At 34.3% G+C, this 18,665-nt stretch overlaps 1 protein-coding gene across 1 annotated transcript; it reads right to left on the bottom strand.

Annotated features, from left to right (window-relative positions):
- Nucleotides 1-17,516: 17,516 nt before the first annotated feature.
- Nucleotides 17,517-18,311, bottom strand: LOC124939075. The gene is made up of 2 exons (XM_047479585.1): nt 18,023-18,311; nt 17,517-17,890 (listed from the first exon to the last, which is right to left on the bottom strand). Exons 1-2 carry the CDS (start codon nt 18,309-18,311, stop codon nt 17,517-17,519), a joined length of 663 nt encoding a protein of 220 aa, XP_047335541.1.
- Between the last annotated feature and the right edge of the window lie 354 nt (nt 18,312-18,665).

Here is an 18,665-nt window from a genome sequence, read left to right as displayed (position 1 = left end):
AAATAGTTGATGTTCTGCGATACCTCCATACTAGAAGACAATAGGACAACAACTATATTTGGAGTGTTGGAGACCATATTGGGTACTTATGGAGAACATTCTAAAGATATTTTAGTAAAGGTTAATTTCACCCTAATGGAGACTGTTCTAAACTGTCAATGTAAAATGTGTGAGTGTAGAGAACTATTGTGTAGGCATATTTTGGCGGTGTTGAGAAGAATAAAGGTGAATAAGGTGCCGACTAATTATATTTTGGATCGCTGACGCAAAGATTTGAAAAAAGGTTATCAAAGTATCAACAACATTTATGATTATAATATGGGTGACATTAAAAGAAATCAATATGACTATATTACTCCAATGATGCAAGAATTCCAACAGACTACGGCACAATCAAATCATAATACTTCTTTTTTGGTTAAAGTGGTGAAAGAAGTGATGGAAAAATGTATTGCATATTCGACACCATCAGCTTCTACACCAACAACTTTTGCACAAACACCTTCTGCACCAACACAGTTGATCCACTCTCCCTTGAGAGTAAGGGCTAGAATTTGACCACCAACCAAACGTAAACAATCTGTCATCGAAAGAGTTATAAACAAAAGGGGTCGAAATAAGATTAGTTTTTGAGATGTGATATTATTTGGAATTTATAAACTATTAAAAATACTACATTAAAATTTGGTTTCTTAGAAACCAAACTTATCAATTGTACTACTTTAGTGGTGTTAATTTTATAAACAATTAATTATAATATTCTTGAATAACACGTCACAACTAAAATATTAAAAAGGTATGTTGGACATCTTTTACTTCCAAGCACCCACCATGATGAGCTTGATACGATGGCAGATGAGGTGCCAGATCGGGTGGCATATGAGGTGGATCATGAGCCTATACTTGTATAGAATGAAAAAATAATTGTAGATGATGAGCCTATACTTGTAGATGATGAGCCTCAGGCCACACCGGTATTAACCCCCTCCATCGTTAAAAATGCATTAGAAACTATTGCTATATCTGCAAAGAACATAGTTAAATCTGCACAAAACATGGATAGATATGCACATAATATGGAAAAAGAAACACAAGTTTTGGCAGATGTAACACCATCAACACAACAACAAAAACTCAATCCACATATCCTATTTGACTCATTGATCCATGGCTTGTACGAGGCTATGGATACAAATCGATTTCTTAGGAATGCCATGCATAAATATTTCACAAAGTCACCCCTACAGAAGAACCTCAACCCATAGAGGTTCGAGTTTAAACACCAGTCGAAGTGGTGGTAGTTGTTTCCATACAATCTCAATCCGTAGAGATTCAAGTTGAAACATCACCCAAAGTGGTGGCGGCTGTTGGCATAGATCATCAATCCGCCGAAGTTAGAGTTGAACCTGTTGAGAAAATATCTAATCTAAATACACGATAAAAGAAGATATGGATATAAAAGGGTAAAAATAATAAAGAACACAAGATATAACAAGGTTCAACCAACAATGCTTACACAATCGGGGAGTCGTCCATTCTATTGATTTTCCATGGAATAATGGTCCCCAAAACCCTATATTACAATGTCTCTATTTATAGGAGTAATTAAAAGGAAAAAAAGACTAGACTAATACTCCTAAGCCAATAAAAGTTTAAAGCCCATTATAATACACATAAACTCTAATAAAATATGAGCCCAAAACCCAACAATCTTTACATTGGGAGAATACCGCATTTATTTAGATGTGATGAATACATTACAAATTCAACAATTTCCACCTTAACAAATTTTACGTCCCTTAAGAAATACACGAGTCGTACCCATAAATCTCCACATTGAAAAAAGTCAAGCCATCAAGAAAGAAGTAGGTTTAACACTTTAATCTTCACCTTTGCTCGAGCCATTCATGAGATAACTTTTCGTACCTCCACTTCCACTCAAGATCCCTTAGAAGAATAAAAATCTCCACCATCACGTATATCACTCCATTAAAAGGTTATGAGCCACACATCAATCTTCACTGTTCGAGCCATTCACGGGATAAATCAATATACCTCCATTCTTCTCAAAATCACTTAGAAGATAAAATCATAGAGTTTATAACACCAAGTAAATTTGGGTAACCATGTTATTTCAACGACAAAAAATATTCAACAACTCTTCCCAATCTATGTTAATACCCGTTGACATATGCGGAAACTAAAATTAACAATTCTTTATTATGTCAAAAATAATCTTTACCTTTGTTTTCCACAAATCGAGTGTCTTATTTTTCAAGTCCAACAATCGACTAAAACCAAAATACTGATTAGACCTAAGAAGAACTTACATCATCTACTTTTTTAAAATTAGATATCTATCGAAAACTGAGGACACCCCAAACAAACTTTCATCGTCTACTTCCTCAAAATAAGATATCGATCAAAAAACGAGAAGACCCAAGACTACCCTTTATCGTCAACTTCAAAACAAATAAATTAGGTTATCATGACATATTTTTTCTCAAGATCAAGATCTAACAAAATATTTGTCACCCATCTTGCCTTGAACGTTGCATACTCAATCAACTTGAACGTCATACTTCTCCTTGAACAAATTAACTTGCAATCTACTAGTATTTTTAATCAAAATACGACTAGCAATTCAAGAATATCCTTTCAAGATTCAATTTCTTTCTTCAATTGTCTTCACGAATGCTTCAAATGATTATCTATAGTTTCTTTGAAAGAAATAGAATATCCTTCCATTTGAATTGATCGAACCTCTCATCTAGACTTTTTTTCATGACTAGGAATCTCATTCAAGGTCTCAATCATCTCATCAATAAGAAGACAAATCAATCATCTCATTCATCTAAACTTTGATCCACAATATATAGACAATTAAGATAGAATAAAAGAAGTAACAAAATCATCACTTTCGAATTAACAAAGTCTCCCATCTAGATATTTTTCATGAATAGGAATGTCATTCAAGGTTTATTTATCTTCTACATTAAAAGATAATGCAATATTTTCTTCTTGTTTGGTTAAAAGTTTCTCTTAAGATGTATCCACCTCAACTTATAAGTGTCTTTCATTAATCTTTCTCTTCTTGGTCTTCCATTCATATTGTGTATTAACGGGATTTGTATCCATCCTTAATCACTCGCGAATTCAATGTAAGCTTGCAATCTGGCTTGAAGTATTTCCCTATCAACATGTCGACAATGTTGTCATTGGTAAACACCATTTTGATAACAATTTTCCATACTCGATCATGTTTTTATCAAATGTAAAGCACATAATCTCACCACCTTCTTCATCTTGATTAGTTCTTCCAATAAGATAAAAGGTCATAACCAAAAATATACAAACTTTTGTTCTAAAACAAGTCAAATAAAACTCAAACTAGGCAGAAACTTTAAACAACAGAAAATTAAACTTCGAGACGTCCAAACCTTCATTGGACAGTTGAAAATGTAGAGCAACGAGTTACCAAACTCTCGACAAAATCTCATCTCAATCAGACTCCGTTTGAATCTCTGATCGTCAGTTTGATGAACCCTGTGCGACTATAGGCGAAAATCTGATGTTACATTTTCTCTCTACCTCTTATTTAATTTTGACTTCTTCAATAAACGTTTTCCAACGAAAAATCTCTCAAAACACATTTTAGCTGAGAATTACTTCAAGTTTATAGTTGAATCACCACCCAAAGTGATGGTTGGGGTAGAAAAAGATGCCCCATAGAGAACTGTGCAGCCGAAGAAGAAGCTTAAGGAACTTCGGGCGGCGGTTGGAGTTGAAAAACCAACCAATGTGGTAGAGAGTGTTATCTTAGAAACTCAACCCACAAAGGTTGCAAAGGAAGTCTCACTACCGCTTAGAACACAACCTAAGAGGAAGTTAAAGATTATGAATCGGGCGGAAGTTCGAGTTGAAACACCACATGAAGTGGTGGCGGCTATTGCCATAGAATTTCAACCTATAGAGGTTGAAGTTTAAGCACCACCCGAAGTGGTGGCGGCTGTTGCCATAGAATCTCAACCTGCTAAGGTTGGTGTAGCAAAAGAAGCCCAAGTAGGACACACCCTAATATGATTAAAAAATCTGGGACAACTATTTGCTCTTCATACATGGCATTAATTTCGAATAAGTATGTCAATTTCTTCCAATATGTCCAAAAAAAGATAAATTTGTTGTGGAGTTATATTTTGCAGATTTGGACTTAAGGTAAAATCTTTAGAACTCTTCATAGTCATTATAATGTTTTCTTAAGTCTTATCAGATTTTTTTGTCTTTGTAGTGAAGTTTTATTTCAGATCGACCGAGTTACGCTGAATAGAGGACATATGATATCCATAAAAAGTGAAAGTTATGTGGACTGTAGAATAATTGATGCCTAGGCCCAAATAATCAGTTTCAAGAGTATGAAATATCCCAGCAGCATCCGGAAAATATGATTCACTACATTCACATATGTAAGTATTTTTTTATTTGATTATTATCTTTGTTTTTTAACATTATGTTCATTTGCAGAGTACACATCGTTTTGAAGATTTTTTTTACAAGTTCAATTTAAAATAAAATAAAATAATTTCATTTATCATCTGTTGACTTAAAGATGGCTGACCTTGTAGGTAACATCTATAATATTTCAGAGCATTCTTATTTTTCAGCTACCTAACCATATGATATCTTAAATAAAATTGTCTTGTATTGTAGATTGTGTTCTCTATTTTAGAACATTCTCATGTTTACGTTTAATGTATCAACATGATAAAAAAAAAGAAGTCCAAATAATTGATAATCTTCCATTACCAAAATATTTACTTTGGGTAGGAAAAATATACAACATCTAAGGCATTGAATAATAAGCTGAATTTCTCTATCTAATAGTGTTTATATTTTACATATGTATGCTTATATTTTTTTCTTGCCTTGGTAAAATAGAAACGTACTTTTGAGGATTTCAAGAAGAGTGTTGACACAGTTATCGTTTCTTCAATAGCTTTTTTCACGTTAAACGTACTCAAATTTCCTTGGCAAAACCTGAATAATTAAACAAATTGTGGAATCTACTGTATGTGGCAACTAGAGTCATATACAGGAGATGAAGCAACATTGAATCGCTGTATCATCAAAGAAAATGTAAGGTATACAGTTGTAAGATTGTTTGAGAATTCTCTATACAAACCTATTGAAACTTGTTTTTGAAGTCCAAGGCATTAATTGAGTCTTACATGATAAAATTTGTTGCGTCGATCCTGATGTTAGAGGTCAACACTATTAGGAATGAATTTCCTACAAAATTACGTTTGGTTCCTACATTTTTTTTTATCTAATTATTATCTTTGTTTATTAATATGATGTTCATTTGTGAGTACACATCGTTTTGAAGATTGTTTTACCAATTCAATTCAAGACAAAATGAAATTATTTCATTTATCATATGTTGACTTAAAGAGGCTGACTTTATAAGTAACATCTAGAATATTTTAAAGCATTCTTATTTTTTGGCTACCTAACCATGTGATATCTTAATTAAAATGGTCATTCTTCATCCAACTCACACGTTGAATAAAACATTAGTGTCGGTTATTTCTTTCATGTCTCTGTTCATACTTGTTGTTAACTTGATTTGAGGATGTAGACATGTTACATGTTTTATTTGTGAATTTCTGATCTGTTTAAGACACTCTCATTCTCTTTAAATCAAAAGGCACAAATTGTATTAAATTTTCTCAATGTGTAATCATTGTTCTTTGGCCTACTTAAGAACAATGGTTCATAATCATTCCTTAGATGATTTGAAACGTGCTGAAATTCTCAAGGACGATCAATTATAATCAATTATAATGTTCAATAGATTTGACGAAAAATAATTCAAAGGTTGAAGATCATTCCTTTTTTATTTCTATTTTCATTTGTGCTCAGAATTATGGCAATTTGATTGTGGCTACAAGTTACTTTAGTAATGTAGCACAGCTGAGTTATCATTGTGGAGTTACAATCGGAGCTATTGGAGTTGATGAAATTTTGAGTGAGAAAGTGTAAGTGGATATCAATTTTCTTTCCTTTCGTCTCGTTTAGTAAAGGATGACTCATGGGCTTCGAACATCTGACCCCCTTATCAATTGAAGGTCAGGCCAGCCAGGCTTGGTCATTAACCCTAGTTCACCACGTGTCCAGTTTGAGTCATGCGCCCTTCTCTAGCACCTGCGCTCTAGCACCCACGAACCTGTGCCTTGCTCTTTGTCTGTGTCCATGGATCTAACTGCTCCACCCATACCCTCCATGAACCTGGGTCCCTTAGAGCCTCCTAGATCCCGCCTGACCCATTCAGCCTTATGCTTAGTTTGTTTTATTAGCTTTTGAGAATTAACTAATTTTGGCATTTTTAGGTCTTAAATAATTTTATAAAAACTCCTAAATAATAAAAAAAATGACTAAAAAAATAATCTCCAACAAAATTATAAAAAATATTTTTCTTCGACATTGTTTGAATTCATTTTTTATTTATAACTTTGATCTTTATACATTTTCACGTATTTTTTAGACTCTTTAGACTATAGGTAAAATTACACGTTCTAATCTATTTCGATTTTCCGGCACCATGATTGTATCCAGACGCATTATTAAGAATATATTGTTACAAAATTATACGCATATAGGACAGGGCGTGATTTACCATTATAAGCAATAAATTAATAAAATGAATGTAAAATCGCATTTTCGAATATGATCAAAGATTTAAGTGTTAAGAAAAGATCTAATCTAAGTACACGATAGAAGAATATATATAAATATAAAGTGGTAATAATAATAAAAAACACAAGATATAACGAGGTTCGGCCAACAATGCCTACATCCTCCGTGAGTTGTCCATTCTATTGATTTAATGGAATAATGGTTCAAGTAACCTTAGGTTACAATGTATTTATTTATAGGAGTACATCAAAATCCAAAAAGAGTAAACTACTACTCCTAAGCCCAATAAAAACTTAAAGCCCAATTACAATATATAAACTCTAATAAAATATGAACCCAAAACCCAATAATCTCCACCTTGGGCGAATACCGTACTTATTGAGATGTGATGAATTAATTACAAAATCAACAATTTCCACCTTGACGAATTTCACGTCCCTTAGGAAATACAAGAGCCGTACCCATCAATCTCCATTTTGACAAAAGTCAAGCCATAAAAAATAAGTGGGTTCATTCATATTATGTCATTCATATTGTGTCATTCTTTCACTAGTCTTCCTCTTCTGATCTTTCATTCATATTGTGTGCTAATTGGAATTATGCTAATCCTTGATCACCAACCAACTCAATGCAATCTTGCAATTTGGTTCAAAGGATTGCCGTATCAACATGTCGACAATGTTGTCATCGATAAACACCATTTTGATAACAACTTTCCATACTCTATCATGTTTTTGTCAACTATAAATCACATAATCTCATCACCGTCTTTATCTTGATTAGCTCTTTCAATAGGATAAAAGGTCATAACCAAAAAGATACAAACTTTTGGTCCCGGACAAGTCAAATAAAAGTAAAATCAGGCAGACACTTTAAGACCCAAAAAAAAACTCTGAGACTTCCAAACCTTGATCCGACGGTTGCAAATGTAGAGGAATGAGTTAACAACCTCTCGACAAAATCTCAGCGCAATCGAACTCCGTTTGAATCTCCAATCGTTAGTTTGATGAACTCTGCGCGGCTATAGGCGAAAATCTAATGCTAGATTTTCTCTCTACCTCTCTTTTCATTTTTGAATTTTTCAATAACCATTTTTAAATAAAAATATCTCCAAACTTATTTTGGCCGAGAATTTCTTCAAGTCAAAGCCTTCAACATAGTTAAATAATATCACTCATGTATGTCAAGACAGCAATCGGTTATAATAAAACCTTCAACAAGCATGAAGATGTATCGTTTGTTCTCCACATTCTTCTAGCCAAATCCTGCATAGAAAAAATCTAACAAACCATGTATATGATTAGCGCACCATCAACTCAAACCTTATAAATTATCATTCTTGGTAGAACTCTTGAGACATCAACACCCACTTGACAACTTCGCACTAGTATTTATCGAGATTGTCAATCAAAACCTACTCACAAGGTTTGATGCAAATCCAAATCCGATCTTTATAAACACATTCTAAAATCACACTCTGCAAACAAACATTAAAGTCACCCGATTTAATCAGAAAACTCTTTACATGTTGCATCAATTGTCTTCCATAATCTGCAATTTTCAACTTCAATTTCCATTACAGATTGACGAAATCAAATCTCTTAGAAAATAAATCAAAAATCTCCATATTTGAGAAATTCAAGTAAAAAAAACCTCAATACAAGTCTAAGATCAAAGCATACAAAACTTTGAGAATTTGATTAAAATCAAACAAGGCTTTACTTGTGAAAATTGGAATCAAATATGTTTTAAACATATTTTATGAAATCAACGAGATTTAAAGAAAAAGTCTTAGTTGAAAAAGTATTTGTTGTAGTCAGCTTCAAAGATTTTTGGCTCATTCTCTCTATATATTATATTATATCATAATATATTTATATGGAATATATATGAAGATATATATATATATATATATATATATATTTTTCTTATTTATGTTTTAATAGACCATATGTCCCAAATTAAAATAAATCAAATAAATATACCTCATCTTCTTCATTCTGGTGTCGCTGCCTACACGATGACTTTTCGTCACCTGCACCCATTGGCGCCTTCGAGAAGAAAAAAAGACCCATTGTCTTTTCTCTCTTCTTCTCAAGATATCGTCACCCAAAATAAGAAATATTTTAGCGACCATTGACATCTCCTTAGAAATTGAAGATTTCGACTCAAATCTTCACAACGACTAATTCTTTTGCAACCAATGTCGTTTTCTCAAACAACCAACAATCTTCAACTAAAACACAAATATCCAACAACTTCTTTAATGGTGTTTAGGGTTTCTATCATATCTTCATAAATAGATTATTATAAATATTCTCAAAACATTCTTTGATACCACTTGTTGAGAAAATATTTAATCTAAACACACGATAAAAAAATATATAAAGATAAAGTGGTAAATAATAATAAAGAACACAAGATATAACAAAGTTCGGCCAACAATGCATACATCTTTGAGCAGTCGTCCATTCTATTGATTTTCCATTGAATAATGGTTCAAGTAACCCTATGTTACAATGTCTCTATTTATAGGAGTACATCAAAAGCCAAAAAGACTATACTACTATTTATAAACCAATAAAAGCTTAAAGTCCAATTACAATATATAAACTTTAATAAAAATATGAACTCAAAACCCAACATTAAGTAGAGACTATTTATTTGAACAGGCACAAGTGACAAGCCTCGATGTCCTTTCCCGAGTGTCACCAAGAACCTAACCTCTAAGCAAAATTTCTTTTAGAATCATTCTTTAATGCAAATATTCTTTCTTAGCATATCAAGGAGAAAATCGGGTGAAGACTCTTAAAAAATGTCTCAAAGTTAGTCTAGCTTCGTCAAACACTCATTTAGTTTCATTTTGTTTCTAATTTGAGAGAAAGGTAAGCGATGAGATTTGACAAAGATAGACAATCCACATACTCTAACCACACTTACTATTTATGTTCCTCATCTCTATTTTTCGGATTCAAGAGAAATGTATGTGATGGGGCGTAGGATATTGGGTCATATTTTCCAAACTTTATTTTTTTTATCGAAAACCAATATTTTTTTAAATGGGTGATTTTAGAAGCGTACATATATAATTTATTACATTAAGTTAAAGCACATTATGACTCAAGTTTCTAGATCCGTCTTAACTATGATCACTTAATATTTTACGGTTTTCTTTCGAACAAATGTTCCACCAAAATATAACTAGGATAGAGACAGATCGACTCAATTCAACCGAGCTCGCAGTTTTTATCCAAACTTCTTAACAACCAATGATTGACTTAGACATCACCGACTTAATGCCAATAATGTTCCATTTAGACTGATCTAAATCGTAGTTACTTATTTGCAATGCATAAATAAGTAAGGCGTCGTCTCCATTTCTCGCAACATATGTATTTTGAAGTGAACCCTAATATGCCATTTTTTCATGCATTTATTATCTATCAAGATAATTCCGCGCATGATACTACATCCTAACAACACTAGTAGAAAAAAGGGTATTAGTAAGGGCTAAAACCGTTACTGAAAGCATCGAACGCCGTTACTGAAACTTATTTGTAACGGCACATAAAACCGTTACCAATCGTTACAAAAAATTACGTTACAGAAACTTCACAGGTATCAGTAACGGCGTTCGAAAACCGTTACTGATAGTCATTGAATAACAGTAACGGTTCTAGCCGTGTAAAAACCGTCACAGAAACAACACGAGTATCTGTAACGGTTTTATAAAACCGTTACAGATAGTTATGGAACAACAGTAACGGTTTTAGCCGGCTAAAAGCCGTTACTAAAAGCCTAATTTTATCTGTAACGGTTTTCGAAAACCGTTACAGATACTCTTGTTGTTTTGTGACGGTTTTTTATTTCTTAAACCGTTACAGTTAGATTTTTATTAACGGTTTTTGTAATTATTTAACCGTTACTAAACCCTAATAGTTTTTTTTTTACAAATTTTTACCTATTTAATACCTCAATCATTAATAACCAAAAACCAAAAACTACAATCATCAATAACCAAAAACCCAAAAATACAATCATTAATTCAACACAATAATCATCCACAAACTACAATCCATCCAAAAACTATAATCCATCCAAAAACTACAATCATATCACAAATTCACAAAATCCATTAATTAACGTATTTCAAATTACATTTCAACTGACCAGAATTGAAGTGGGAAAGCGACGATCACGAGGAAGGGGATCATCTCTAAGTAGGAGGGGCATCATCTCGAGTGGGAGGGGCAGGTGGAAGTTGATCACGGGGAATCCTGGATAATAAGAAGTTCATTGTCGATCTCATCTCAAGCATCTCATCCCGCATTCTCTCACGCTCCCTTTGAGCTTCTTCACGTTCATCTTCACGCTGCATCAATAACTCTTCGCGCTCCATTTCACGCTGCCTTTGTGCTTCCTCACGCTCCATTTGACGCTCGAGTAAGGCTTCTTCGCACTCTCTCCGTGACTGAAGCTTCTCAGCTTCACGCTCCTCTCGCATCCTCTGTATCTCCTCAAGTAAAAGTGCGTTTTGCGTGTCACCGCGCTGTGTGCTAGTACTACCACGAGCATCAGGTCTAAAAGATCTAGGTGTGACACCGGAGCCCAAACCCACAACTCGCTCATGTCCCTGAGACCCGAATGCGCACTCAGCCAACTGCAATTCATTTCTATTCGGGTCTTCTTCTATAGCAGTTCGCAAGGCAGTCTACAAACACAAATTACATTCGATTACATACATACATAAAATAAATAAAAGAAATATAACTAACACGACTTACCACTTTTTCTTGAATAATAGGGGGAACCTCCGGATTTGGATCTTGCAGAGTCGGTTTCTTTGTATGAGTGTGCAGAAATAATTCTGCAAAATTAGGCGACGTACCGGTAGTCTTCTCCTGTACAAATTTAATTATTACTAAAAACGTAATAACATTATAAACTTTGTTATTCAATGATAAAACGAACCATTTTCTTCTCCACTTGCGAAAATGAGATGCTGCCCGCATGATTCTTGTACACAACATGCGACCTATTTTGCGCATTCACAGCACTTGTTTTCTGCAAATAAGAAAACATTTGTGTTTAATGAATGATTAATGTAAGAGCTATTTATAAACACATTAATTTACCTTGAATTCCGGCGTGAGAAAGCGACGATCAAGTAGATTATTCCAATCACTAATTTCGATCTCGGGAGGGGGATTTGCCCTAATCGCTTGCTCGTCACCTTCACGGGATTTAATGTACATGGTGTTCCAATGACATCTCCATCTATCCCATAATATGTTGGCTTGAAATAAACTTTGTCTTCGATAGTTGTTGATGTCATCCCCCACAGCCACGAAAGGATCCTAAATAGTTAACATTAAAATACGATTATAGATTGTGTTGAATACATAATGGACTTAATAATATAAAAAGTTATATACCGTGATAGCCATCCATATGTGATCTAGCTGTGTGGAGCTCAGGTCCGACCAACGCAAAGTCCTATGAGGTAGTGCATTGGAGTCTCGAATGACACTCCCAATATGCCTCGACCAAGCTGTCCTATTCTCGCACATTGGTTTACCATCAACAGGGTTAAATTGAAGAGTCATCTTTTGCCCCGCTTGCAATCTACCAACAACTTTATTCTTGTTCTTTCCCCGTCTCCTTCTCGAAATAGATCCTAAAATTAAACAAAAAATTATATAGGATCACAACAACTAACTTAAGCAAAAACACAAGTACCTCCATCTTGCTCCTCAGACGGGGGCTGTGTCTCATCATCATCATCATCACCGGGGATAGTGTTGGGTACACTATCAACATTCATAACATCATCAAGGTCCAAATCAATTTCCCCGACAGAGTTACACAATTGCACGGGATCTTCTGAATGCTCCTCGGTCCTTCGTACAAGGTCGTGTAGCGCGCTGCTTAAACTCTTACCTTGCATTCTTTTAGGTGCCATGATAGCTGTAAATATTGAATGTAATGTTTAGAGTTTCAAATTTACAAGTAACCCTTCGTAGAAAATAATTCAACCTTAATTAGAATAACGGGGATTTATTGGTGTCACAATTTTCCATTCAAGCCTTGATGCCATATCTGTAGAGTAAAAGACTTGTTGTGCTTGGCTTGCCATTATGAATGGTTCATTTAATTAAGTCTGTAGAATCCTGTTGATATTTATACTAACATAACCATACTTATCAACTTTAATGCCCCGATCTTTGTGATAAACGTCAAACCATTTGCATTTGAAAAGAATCACTCGTCTTCCACAAAAGAATCACTTCTATGATTTCATTGATCACTCCATAGTAGTTAATAGTCTCGGTCCCATTATTACCAACAACCAAAACCCCACTATTTTGGGTAGTCAAGCTCTCGTCATGTTTTTCAGTGTTAAACTTGTACCCATTTATTTTGCACGAGTTATATTCCTTTGCATACAATGTAGGCCCACGTCCTAAAATTTTAAGATTCGTTGTCCTATCGGATTGATCGGTTAGTTGCTCCACCTATATATTCATTAGAAATTATTGTTAAACTAATTGTCATATACTAAAAAAGAAAATTGTTGAGACGATTACTTACTCTTTCTTGGAAATATCTAACGTATTGTTTATCCCGAGCCTCATTGGAAATATTAGGAGGGCATGATTGAACGAAATCGCTACGCAAATGACAGATTAAATTATTACTTTCTTAAATCATACCTCATATGACATTAATGGACTTACTTATAATATTCTTCAGCTTCGCGACAATTTTTTAAAATGTACCAATGAGCACGCTCACGATCACCCGGTTCATATGTGTAGGATGTGCCATTAGATAAGTCTTCCATAGTGATAAAAATGGAGAATGTTGTACTTGTATTTATGGATTCATCATTTGACTCTTGATCGTCCAAATATCGGGCACACATGCTCATACTCTCATTCAAAAGGTAACTCTCGCTGATTGAACCTTCAGGAAAGTTCCTGTTCCTAAGGTATTTCTTGAGTGTGCTCATATATTGTTCAACTGGATACATCCATCGATACTGAACGGGCCCTCCAAGACAAGCTTCAAAAGCTAAATGAACTGGCAAATGCACCATTATATCAAAAAATGAAGGTGGAAAGATCTTCTCCAATTTACAAAGTGTCAAGACAATATCGTCATGTAATGTTTCCAATTGCCCGCGTTGTAAACTTTTTTGACAAAGCAACCGAAAGAACCTTGCTAAATTCACCACGGCATCGTACACATCATCGGGAAGTAGGCCACGTGTAGCTAGTGGAAGGAGATATTGTAATAGAATGTGACAATCGTGACTCTTCAATCCTGATATTTTTTTCTCCTCCATGTTTACACACGCCCCAATATTTGAACAAAAACCGTCGGGCATTTTAATATCTTTCAAAAACTGACATAAACGTTTCTTATGTTCTGAGGACAATGCATAGGGGGCCGGCGGACACCGAAGAACACCATCAACTTCAACCGGATGTAAGGAATGTTTTATGTTCATTATGACCAAATCTTTCATTGCTTTAATTCCATCCTTGGTCTTTTCTTTGAAATTCATTAAAGTTTCTAACAAACTATCACATATATTCTTCTCAATATGCATTACATCCAAATTATGTCTCAACATCAAAGATTTCCAGTAAGGCAATTGAAAGAATATACTGAATTTGTTCCAATTATCACCTCGGGATTCATGTATAACTTTCGTTTTCTTAGGCAGGTACTTTGTCAAACAAATTTCCTTTAGATCTCGCGCTTGCAATTGAATTTCGGAACCCGATAATAGTACAAGAGGATCTCTATGCTCCGTATGCCCGTCAAACGTATCGGTCTCTTTGCGCCATCGATGATTAGACGGGAGGAATCGTCGATGATTCATGTAACACTCCTTCTGGCAATTTGTTAACCTTAAAGACGCGGTGTTCTGATTACAAGACGGACATGCCAATTTACCCTTTGTACTCCATCCAGACAAATTTGCATAAGCCGGAAAATCATTAATAGTCCACATAAGAGCTGCCCGTAAATTAAAATATTGTTTTCTGCTTGCATCGAATAACCTAACATACAAATTATCCACTAACCTAACATCAATAATCTACTAACAATCTAACATTGATTGTAAATAAGAACTAACCTGAATTTTGAAGTGCAAACTAAAATCCGCGGCAGCAAAGACAATGGCAAATTCAAACCCCGATATAATTGAAATGGATGCAACCTGATTCAACAGTTCAAACGCAAAAAGTGATAAGGAAAACCTGATTCAATAGTTCAACATATATATAAGAAGTAACATTATTGAATACCTGATTATAACATTCAAACGGTAGTGAAGAACGAATTCAACAGTTCAACGGGAAATTCAGAATTTCTGCAAAACAAAAATTGAATTATGTTCACAGGAGGATTGGATATACAGGAAGATTCTACTTGATCATTATTCACTGAGGATAGACTATTTCTATCAATATCTAGGAAGCATGACAAATTGAAACTAGAAAAGGGATTCTATGTGTAATGATTTGACGTTTTAGTATGTCCTCGTGGTTTTGCAAGGAATATTTCATGATGTCTTTTTATGATGTAGTAGGCATATCTTAAGCTAAACTCAACCCCTTGTTGCAGTCCATATTAATTTGACTGGGTTTTAAGATAATAAACTCTAGAATCAAAGGAGAAGCGACCCTTCAGATTGTTAGCAACCCAAAAATAAGGTTTTGCTTGTCTTTCTTGTTCTTATATAGTATTTTGATTTGCAAACAGAATTCTATTAACATATTCTATTAACATATGAAAACCTAATTCAATATTATATATTAAGAATCATCAATGCAAACACAGAATCAGCAATGAAAACCTAATTCAATATTATATATTAAGAATCAGCAATGCAAACACAGAATCAGCAATGAAAACCTAATTCAATATTATATATTAAGAATCAGCAATGCAAACACAGAATCAGCAATGAAAACTTAATTCAATATTATATATTAAGCATAAGCAATATTGCAAACACAGAATCAACAAATGTTTAACCAATATATTGATGTCCATAATAATACTTTATTTTACAAGGAAGGAGAGAGTTGAACTTACTTTTATGAAGATATTGATCGGCGGGTGGCAGATTAGTTCGTTGATCGGCGGCGGAGGAAGAAACTGATCGATCGGCGGAGGATTAAGATAGAGAAGAAACTTACCTGGCGGCGACTAGAACGGAAGGGCGGCGGCGAGTTGAACGGACCTGGCGGCGACTTGAAAGGACAGGCGGCGACTTGAAGGACGGGCGACGATGATCGGGAAGAAGATCGGAGGAAGAAAAGAAAGCGCGGAGGAAGAAAAGAAAAGAAAGAAAAGAAAGAAAAGAAAGAAGAAAGAACGCGGGGGTTTATTAAGACTATCTGTAACGGTTAATGATAAACCGTTACAGATAGTTAACTGTCTTTTCAACTTCGGAAGGCGTATTTGTAACGGTTAATGATAAACCGTTACAGATAGTTAACTGTCTTTTCAACTTCGGAAGGCGTATCTGTAACGGTTAATGATAAACCGTTACAGATATTTGAAGAAAATATAAAAGGACGGCAGCGTATCTGTAACGGTTAATGATAAACCGTTACAGATAATATAGTGGTAACGGTTAATGAAGAAAGCCGTCACTGTTATCCTTTTACAAAAACGGTAACTGAAGGCGTATCTATAACGGTTTCTCAATAACCGTTACAGATATTTACAGAAAATATGGAAAGACGGCAGCGTATCTGTAACGGTTAATGAGAAACCGTTACAGATAATACAGTGGTAACGGTTAATGAATAAAGCCGTTACTAATATCCTTTTACAGAAACGTTAACTGCAGGCGTATCTGTAACGGTTATTGAGAAACCGTTACAGATACCCATAATTCGGAAAATAAATTTTAAATTGCTATTATCTGTAACGGTATATCTATATAACCGTTACAATAATTTTTTATCTGTAACGGTCCTCGAAAGCCGTTACTGATGTTCTGATCACAGTAACGGTTAAATTTAACCGTTACAGATAAAATGTATTAGTAACAGTGTTCGAGCGCCGTTACTAGTAGTCGTTACAGAAGACCTCTATTCTACTAGTGCAAAATACCTATATGTAAAGAAGGATGTTTACAAAATTATAAATAAATAGAGAGAATAAGGGTTAAAGAGTTCGATTACCTAGTATATATAGATTTACGTTTCTAAAAATTACACAAATACTTATAGTCTAGAAGGGCTTCTAGATCTAGATCTGCAAAAGCGACTAATGATTTGCATGCCTTCATGGTGTGGCAAGCCCATCAGTCTCAACCTAAGAGGAAGATGGCATATCTCTTTCAAGAAGAAAAGAAAAAGAAGAAAAGAAAGAAAGAATAAGTGAGATGCTGCGAGAAAGAAAGAAGAAAAGGCTAACAAAAAGATGGACACTAGAGAAGAATAAGTGAACTACTAAAAGTTGGAGAAGACATGATGGATTGTTTTCTTAATTAATTGTATATGAGAAGTAAGAATATAGAAGTTAAAAATACATCAATTACTTCAACAAATAAGGTAGTAAATTATAATTAAATCAAAATAATAATTTCTGTAATACATTATCACCCACAAGGCAAGAAACCATTAATTCACATCACCACAGTCCACAAAAGTAAAATCACCAAGATCATCAATATTACATAACTAATATCAGAATGAAACAATTAATGTTTGTTATGTAAAACGTAAGATTCTTTTGGCTAGTAAAAATTAAAGTACATACATACTATAGGTTAATTATTGACTCCTTACTTAACCCTTCCTGCTGCTGTCTGAATGAGACAACCTGCGATCCAGTGTTTTCAATTGGGATCGTAGATTTTGGTTGTCCTCAAACAGCCTATCATATTCCAGCAAAAATCCATTCGATTGGTTCTTCAATGCGAGTACGTTTTCTTCTGCATTATTCACTTCTTTTGTCTTGGCATCCACATCTAGCTCTAGTTTCTTCACTTTGGCCCTTAGCATGGCCATTTCTTCCTCAATAACTTCTGTTTCCTTCACACTTACAGCTCTTCCATCCTCGAAAACTTGATTTTGTTTCTTCATTGTTTTCCTCCTTATATCAAGTTCTCTTATGTAATGGTGCAATCTTTCTATCATTAGCCCAAGGAAAAGAGAGAAACCTGCATTTTCATTATTACTCAATTTCATTATTAAAGAAAAAAAAATCTGATTATTATCATTTATTACCCATTCCAACTCAAAACATAACTAATTTAAGTCAAAACAATAGATGTCAATATTCTTTTATATACCCATTAAGGAAGCCTCGAGAAGGTGTCTGGACAGGAGAAGCTGCTCCGAAGTCGAATTAATTTCCTCATTCCCCAACCAATATCGCTTTTGGATCTTCATCATGCTGAAAATTCTCGACACCATGGCAGCCAAGATTGTCCCGGCTACAGCCTTAACAATGATTGGGCCCCGGTCGCGTTTCACTCTATCCAAGCTTCTTATCACTGGCTTCCTCAGCAGAGTCTTGAAGACGAAGATTATGATCAAAGCCATTTCAGCGAATACCAACGGGAAAAGAAGCTGAATCATTTTTGTCGTTCGTATAACTGATTCAGATTAGCTCTTCCGGAAGAAAGATTTGTTGTGTACGTCAGTGGCTATATAAGGAGAAGACTTTAAATTTCTGAGAGAAGAGAAAGAGGGGAGGGGGAGATGGTTCTTCTAGTCTAGACATGGCTCCCTCTTCTTTACAAAGAATATATTTCCATAATTTAATTAATTAATTGATCCACTAACTTTCATAATTTTTTTATATATGTCTATTTGTTTTAAAGTAGAAGGGTGGTGACTCTAGCCTCTAATATATAAATTAATTTGATATTTTAATGATATTATTTTAAAATAATAAATAATCATATTTTAATTTTTTTAATATGTATAAAA

Source organism: Impatiens glandulifera, chromosome 5 (assembly GCF_907164915.1).
Source record: "Impatiens glandulifera chromosome 5, dImpGla2.1, whole genome shotgun sequence".
NCBI classification, from domain to species: Eukaryota; Viridiplantae; Streptophyta; class Magnoliopsida; order Ericales; family Balsaminaceae; genus Impatiens; species Impatiens glandulifera.
This window is presented reverse-complemented; position numbering and strand designations above follow the sequence as displayed.

Bases quoted from the DNA above. Each gene is read 5' to 3' on its own strand.
- LOC124939075 (XM_047479585.1), bottom strand. From the start codon at position 18,311: ATGATTCAGCTTCTTTTCCCGTTGGTATTCGCTGAAATGGCTTTGATC. The intron at 17,891-18,022 runs GTATATAAAAGA...ATGAAAATGCAG, and splicing joins TCTCGAGGCTTCCTTAATGG to GTTTCTCTCTTTTCCTTGGG.